This window comes from Dendrobium catenatum, unplaced genomic scaffold, assembly GCF_001605985.2.
Source record: "Dendrobium catenatum unplaced genomic scaffold, ASM160598v2 fragScaff_scaffold_542, whole genome shotgun sequence".
Taxonomy (NCBI): domain Eukaryota; kingdom Viridiplantae; phylum Streptophyta; class Magnoliopsida; order Asparagales; family Orchidaceae; genus Dendrobium; species Dendrobium catenatum.
Window position 1 is genome coordinate 3,310,176 of NW_021319004.1, and position 8,187 is coordinate 3,318,362.

General features: G+C 34.9%; 1 protein-coding gene across 1 annotated transcript; it reads right to left on the reverse strand.

Annotated features, from left to right (window-relative positions):
* Positions 1-750: 750 nt before the first annotated feature.
* Positions 751-2,497, reverse strand: LOC110108429 (glucan endo-1,3-beta-glucosidase 8-like). The gene has a single exon (XM_020839061.2). The coding sequence runs from the start codon at positions 2,495-2,497 to the stop codon at positions 917-919; it is 1,581 nt and encodes a 526-aa protein (XP_020694720.1). The 3' UTR covers positions 751-916.
* Between the last annotated feature and the right edge of the window lie 5,690 nt (positions 2,498-8,187).

Genomic DNA, 8,187 nt, shown 5'->3' on the forward strand with positions numbered 1-8,187 from the left:
AAATAAAAACCTCAAAATAATTTTCAAAAAAAGATTTTTTTTTTTTTCATAAAAGCTTCACGACTACATTTATAAGACGCTATCGCTATTTGGAACTTTTATTTCGTCTGGTCACAGGACATAGCTCTACGTTCGGCCGCCAATAGAATCACGCCACGCGTTCTCACTATTTACCGCGCTGCCCGACAACCCGACCCTGAACGGACCCAGGATGGCTCGGTATTTCTCGATTTTGCTAGGTATTGCTCGGTATTACTCGGTATTGCTAGGTATTGATCGATTTTGCTTGGCAATTACCAATACCGAGCAAATACCGAGCAATACCGAGTTTTTCTAAAAAACTCGGTACAACTCGGTATTTATAGCAAATACCGAGTTTTTTTTAGAAAAACTCGGTACAACTCGGTATTACTCGGTATTTGTCTTCACATAGCGGTATTTCTCATTATTGTCAAGCAATACCGAGCAAATACCGAGTAATACCTCGCAATACGCGAACATAGCATTCCTGGGTTCCGGTCCGAGTCAAGTCGTCGGTCCGCGTGATAAAGAGTAAGAGCATGTGACGACATATTATTGGCAGCTGAATATAGCTCTACGTCCGGTCAGAAGACACAATAATTGTTCCGCTATTTGACCCTCAGCTCCTCTTCAAAACCATATATGCACAAAAAAATACCACATACATTTCTCCTCTTATATAATATAAATAATTTATCGGCAGAAAATCTGCAATCGAACAACATCAGCTCTTAATAAATATAAATAAAAAATAAAAAAATAAAAATAAAAATAACAATACCGGTCATCTCCCTTTTGTTTCTTTCCTTGGGAATATCTGCCAGACCACAGGCACAAACCACAGAACAAACAAACTCCCAAACCAAAAAAAAATCCTTTCCAACTCCATTCTTAGCTAATCTAACAAAAATCCAGCCAAAACAAACGCCATTATCACTGATCCAACCTTCCACATGCTTCTCCTCCTACCCTCAGAAGCTTCATTTCCAACATGAGCATGTTTACCATGTACCTTCGCCGGAGAATCCTCATCCTGCTCCACCGGGGCCGGCGCCGGCGCCTCCACTTCACCAAGATTATACGCCTTGATCCCAATCTCAAACTTACAGCTCCCTCTGCTATAATCCTTGGTCGTCTCCTTCGCCAACCCATCAAAAACACACGTCCCAGTCCCCTGTCCAAGCGCCTGAAAATACGAATTGAAGACATACGAAGCCTGCATTTCCAAATCCATTCCAGAGCAAGATGAACCGTAACTTAACGGCATACAATCAGCACCATGACCGCAAGCGTAATCCATATTCGCACTCACTCTGCTTTCATTCTTCGCCTGCTTCGCCTCTTTGTTCAAAACGCACCATTTCTTCGCCAAGTAATTAACTTCCACCGCCGCGACAGCCGCTTTTCCGGCCACTCCGCCGCCCGATAAGTCCACCGGAAACTTCGGCTTTCCGTCGGTTGAAAAAATGCCCCAGCTTCTTTCAAAAGGCCCCGGAAGTATGCTCTTTGCTTCTTCATCGAATAGCCCGAAGAGATAAACTTCTATATCCTCCTTAGGCCGCTGCGGCGTCCCGGTTTTTTTTGCTATCTTTTGCGTTATTCCTTTGTAGAATCTCTCGGCTATCGATACGTTGGCGTGTAAATCGCCGTCGGTCGGCCAACCAACTTCGCCGACGATGATCGGAACGTCGCCGCAGCCCTCCGATTTCAGCGCGGCGAGCAGCGTGTCGTAATTCGCATCGAAGACGTTCGTGTAGATTAAATCTCCATCAACGACTGGCTTCGCCTTTCCGTCGAAGAAGGCGAAGTCGGAGGGGAAATTGGCGTCTATATAAAGGCTGAAAAATGGGTAAATGTTGACGGTAAAAGGCGCGCCGGTTTGATTATAGTATTTGACAATGTCGGACATAAGACCGGCGACATCATCGCGCCATTTTCCGGCGGAGGGAACAGGATTATACCACGGCGAGTAGTAGATGTCGGCATTGATCGGAATCGTGGCTTTGATTTCCTCGCCCAGTCCGGCTTCGTCGAGAGCCTTTTGAATGTTTTTGAGGGCGGGCAAAGTTACATTTGTGAATCGGTCTTTGTAGTCTTTGAGAAAAGGTTCGTTCCCGACGGCCACGTATTTGATGTTGACCTTCGAATGAGTGCGGTAATGGGTGACGTTAGCGTTCACCCAAGCTTTGGCGGTGGCGTAGTCGTTCATGGCGGCAAGGAGGAGATTGTTGACGGCGATCATGACCTGGATGTCGGTGTTGGAGAGAGTTTCCATGGTGTAGGGGTCAACGTCAAAAAGCTTGACTCTTTTGATGCCGTTGTCGTGGAGAAGACGAGCGACGGTTTTGGGAGGGAGGCGGTGGTAGGTGATGGTGCCCCAGTTGACGCCGAGAGAGGCGTTGCCGGAGAGAAAGAAGGTAGCCGCCGCGAGGAGGGCCGTCGCCCAAAAGACGACGACTTGGCGGGGGCTAGCCATTGTTGGGTTTGTACGTTCGCTTATTTTGTGTCGAAGAGGAATTTATTCTAATGTTTTATACATATAAAGGGGGAGGGAGAAGGAATGGCTATACGGTTTCGACGGCGAGGGAGGAAGAGAGAGAGAGGAGGTTTGTTGGAAGAACAGAGTATAATGTACGTTTATAGGATGGAAAATACTTGTGGAGAGGAGAGAATTGCTCTGAGGAGGGAGTTAGAGAGAAGGAACTCAGTGTTTTTTTTGGACATTTAGGTCAATTAGGACGGACTCGTACACCTATTATATATATAAGTTTTAAATTCAAGATCTTTTAGTTGATAACTAAGACTTCGTTTGGGACAGCTTTCTTATTGTTCTAAAAACTCTGTTTTAAGAAACAATAAAAAAGTCAGTCCAAATGAAGCCTAAAGCTCTTAACCAACATATCAAAGTGAGGTGCGTCATGAGGGGTTATTAGATGTGCAATTTTTTTTCTATCTATATATTTAAAATCTAAGATTCATTATTTAGTCACATAGGACTCATTTCCTTAATTTAAAAAATGTCAATTTTTTTCTTTAAGTTTAGTTATGATCAATGGTCCTTAAGAGAGATTATTACGTACGGAATCCGGACGGAGAGAACAATTTGGTTTTGTGATTGTGAACCGTAAAAGCACAGTTACTGTTCACCACTGAGATTTTATTTAATTGATCAATTACTTTATTTATATATTGTAAAAATAATTTTTAATGTGTTTATTAATGATAAATGATATGATATAAATTATTTATAAAGGCAAATATATAACATAGATTTAGCATATCACTTATAAGTATAAATTATATTTAAAATATAATATAAATTAAAAAAAAATCTTATGTGAATTAAATTTATATTAAATGTGTTTAAATTTAAAATTATCAAAGATATTATATGTATATGAATTTTATTTATTACATTATTATTATATCATTTAAATTTAACTAAATTATTTTTATATTAATGACATCCACTTTTTCTTTATATTCGATGTCTTATCCGATTTTTATCATCTTAAAAAAATTATATTATGTATTTCTTAGCTTGCATATATGTAAAATAATAATCCTAACCATAATAATATAAAACGTTTATATGATTGGATTAAATGGGAAGTGAAAAACTCGTCCAACCCCACCGGGTTTAGGTGGGTTGGTGGGCGTGCTTGGATGGGAACATCCCATCCCAAGTTCAAATCCCCTCTCATACGGCACGACTCCTTAAGTGGAGAGAAGTAAATTTTTATTTTTAAAAAAGATAAATATTTATTTAAAATATAATTTTTTTGTAAAAAAGATAAATTTAAAATAATAATAATACATATTGAATAAAAGCACATAAAATTTTTTATTCTAAATTATTTATTAAAAATAAAAAAATTATTTACATTTAAGATTTTAATAAAAAAAATAAAAAAAAATTTATGATGTACCTCCTCTCCAACACAACACCAAAAAGAGTTTTGAATTTTTTTATTTATCTCTCCTATTTTATTTCTCTATGTCCACGTTCAATTTATTCCCTTTAGTTTATTTCTCTCTCTTACTTTCTCTCTCCAAAATTTTTTTATTTTATTTTTTTTAAGTTGAGCAAGTCGCCCCGTCAATGGGCGACTTTGCCTATTTCTAAATTTATGTTTTTTGGTGGTTTAATACCTAATTAAATTAATAGTGATAACTGTTTTAAAAATTTACCCTAGACTAGCCGAGGGACAAGTGGACACCGCCAAACGTGTCACAATATGACATGACAGCGGGCCGATACCCCCGTTCCAAAAAAAAAAAAACTCGTCCAAAAGAATGTTTTTGGTGACGAGGGCACGGGTGGTTGGAGATATTTGTAGTTTTTAATTTTTATTTTATTTTCCAAAAAAAAAATTATTTTATGTCACAGCAAAAAAAAATGCCTGTAAACTAGTTAATGGTGGGGTTTAGTTGGAGAGATCTAAAAATTTTAAATATTTGATTTGCTAAAAAAATAAATGTTCATTTTTTAAGGAATTTGAAATTTATTCTTAATTCATTTTTTTTATTTTAAAATATTCTAAATATGATGATTTTAGAATACACCACAACTTGTTCTTAGCGAGCACCTGTCATGACATCTTCTTCTCATTCGCAATCCCTGACCCTTCCAATCTTTGCTCCGAACAAGCTCTCCACTAGGAGTGTCAATATATGATACGACCCGTGAATTCAACATCAAAATTTTAGGTTTCAGTTGACCCGTTTAACATACGGGTCATGTTCGGGTTTAATTTTTCAACCTGATTGAAATATTGGGTGGGTTTGAGTCAACCCACCTGAGAATCCGAGCGCAACCTGTTCGTCGCCCGCTTGTTCAATCCGTTGGTCACATCTCGTCCGTCATAGTCGCACTCGTCACACTACCTATGCTCGCGCTAGCACTATTGATCATTGCGTGCCCCTACACTTGCCCACTCGTACTTGCTCGTCTTCCACACTCAGCCAAATTAGCGTGTTGGGTCAAGAATTTTAACCCACTTAGACAAATGGGTCGGACGTATTAAGAGTGAATCAGTTTAAAATTTGAGCCGAACCTAACCCAAAAAATATATTTTGACACCCCCTACTCTGCACACAATCTCATATCCTCCTTCACACTCACTAATCCGCACAATGTTTCCGCTAAAAAGCTCCTATCGTGATTTCTTAATTTCCTTCACAAGCAGCCAATATTAATTCGAGTTCATAATATATAAGCATAGAAAGCCAACTAATATTTGATCTTCACGCGTATAATTAAATTTTTTAATTGAAATTTAATTTGATCATAAATATTTATGGCCTTTATACATTAAATAATTAGGTTTAGATCTAAAAGCTCGATAAATATATTAAATAAGTCCAGCAAAATTAGAAGTGTTTTAGGACCTTTTTATAATTATATTTATTCCGAGGTTTTTTAGATTTTGATTCAAATGTTGTATTTTATCGAGCTTTGGAGTCATTAAAGACTTCTAATTTTGCTTTATATTTTTTATAAAATAAAAAAAAATAAAAATAATAGAAGTAGGAGTGGGCTTATAAAACTTTAGTAAATTACATGTTTGATTCAGCAGTGGTTCAAATCTATGCTATACATCTTTGATTTTGTTTAAATAGTATCTAATTTAAATGCCAAAATTTTCACTATTTTCTAAAATTTGCTTAAAAAGTTATTTCTTCAAAAGACTGAGAAAATAGCTTTTGATTATAAAAAATAATGAAACTGCTAAACTCTCAATCTTATTAAATGTGTAGCATTATATATGCCATAATCAACCTTTATTAATAACAAGTTAATGAGGTACCTTCAAAGTACCATATTAGGTAACATTAAGCCATAAATAATCATTTTCTTCTTCCTCAAACAAGAACTATAAGGGAGCTAGATTAATTTTCACAAAATTTTGTACGATCGATCCTTAAATAAAACGGATCAGGGATCAGGACATATACCACCATTATTTACGGGGTTACTGGTGCACCCTGAAGCCTCCGAGGGAGTCGTCGGGCCTTTAGGAAGCGACTCTAAGAATAAACTCCAGTCCTCAGACCACCAATCCCGAGGCACAATCGGCCTCGCCGCCATCGCCGGAAATTGAGCGTAAATGTTAGAGACTAGCAAGACCATGAGCAAAATCCTTGCTGGAAATCTTTCATAGCTAGCATGACCCATGCCTTGAGGAGAAATTGTAAAGCCAATTAATTCTTATATTCCTAGTTTTTCTATGAGCTATATATATACATATATAAAATAAATTTGAGTAGTAAATATTTTTCTTATAATGTAGTGGTCAATTTGGATTTCAAATTAATTTTCTTGACCCAAGACTTGGTCCACAACAATTACCCTTTTTGCAAGTTAACACAAAGAGATAATCACAGCCGTTGATTGTTCAAGAATTAGAGAGAAATTGCTGCGTGGATGATACATGTGGACGTTAAAATTCGTGCTAATTAATCAACGGTCAGCAATGCTTCCTATTAATTCACCTTGGACTATTATATTCAGGGTCAAGTTTAGAAGTTTGGAAGTGTTGAAGGAAATTAATTGAGAGATGTTTAGGGCAGTAGATGGCCACGCAGCTGAATAGGTCTAAGGCTTATAAACTTTTTTTTTTTAATTAAAAATAATATATTTTAATAAATCTACTATTTAATTATATGTATTTAAAAAAATATATTTATTTTAAATTTGACTCCAAATGATCCCTTATATTTCATTAATAAGACACATTAATCTACTGGTTCGAAGCTTTGGCTGCCAACTAAGGCTTCTTTTGGGACAGCTTTTTTATTATTTTTTAAAACAACTCTCTAGTATAACAAAAAAAAAATTATACAAGAAAGCTACTTTTAAGTAGCAGTAAGAAAGCCATCCAAAACGAAGCCTTGGGACGGCTTTTTTATTGCTTTCTAAAACGGAGTTTTAGTACAAAAATTAAAAAAATTGTATTAAAACTCCGTTTTAAAAAGCAATAAAAAGCCCTCCCAAACGAAGCCTAAAGCTTAGTTTGGGTGGGACAGCTTTCTTACTACTTTCTAAAATAGATTTTTAATGCAAAAATTTTTTTAACTATAATTTTGTGTACTAGAAAGCAACAAGAAAGCCTTCCCAAACGAATTCAAAGAGATTTTGGATTTGAAGTTTGCATATTTGATGTGTGTGTGCATTTATCTTAATTGGCCAAAATGTCCTAAAAATATTTTATTAATAAGTGAATGCAAAATCATGATTTTCAAAAACTTGGTTTTTAAATAAATCACATTTTTATGAGGGTAGTTAATAATTAAGAATTTTCTATGCAAAGAATAAGGAATTAGTTTAGAATTCATATTGACAAGTCTTACGTATAATGTTCAAACACAAAAAAAAAAAAAAAATTAAAAAAAAAATTTGGTACTCATATCTTTTTTTTTTCAATTTTTTTTATTTTTTTTATTTTTTTTATTTTTTATTTTTTTCCTACTCATATCTCAAATAAATAAAGGCATGCTTTGCTAACAGTCAACTGAAAAATATTCACTTAAGACTTTGTTTAGATAAGTTTTTGTTGATAATGAATTTGATAAAAAAAAATTATAGTTTAATTATTGTGGTTTATAAAAAAAAAAAAAGAAATAAGAGTAATTAAGTTTTGTAAAAATTTGGTATGCTTTTTCTTTGCCAAGCTAACTATGCCAAATGTTAATTACTTACTAATTTAAGTGAAAAAATATATCCCATAAATTATGATTAATAATTTATAGTAAATTCTAGCGTCATTTATGATTCGTTTGGAATGGCTGAAGCTTTTTATAAAGTTGATTATAAAGTTGTTATAGAAAAAAATAACTTTTAAAAGCTCTTGTATAAAGCACCTTTTTAGCCCAAAAATTTATTGAAAGTATATTTATTACTGTATAAGAGAATTCATAGTTCTTATTGTCAACATTGACATCCATCATAGCCATCACAGCTTTTTTTTTTTCCTAAAATGTATAACGACCCAAGATCCGTGTAGTGAAAGGATTCATCTGATCGATCATTCATTTTTTTTTTCTTTTTCTTTATCCGTTATTCGTATCAATATATACATACAGAGCCAGAGATAATTACATTACAAAAAGAAACAGCAGCGGATACTAATTCACATATAATACAACAGAGTACAGACAACCACT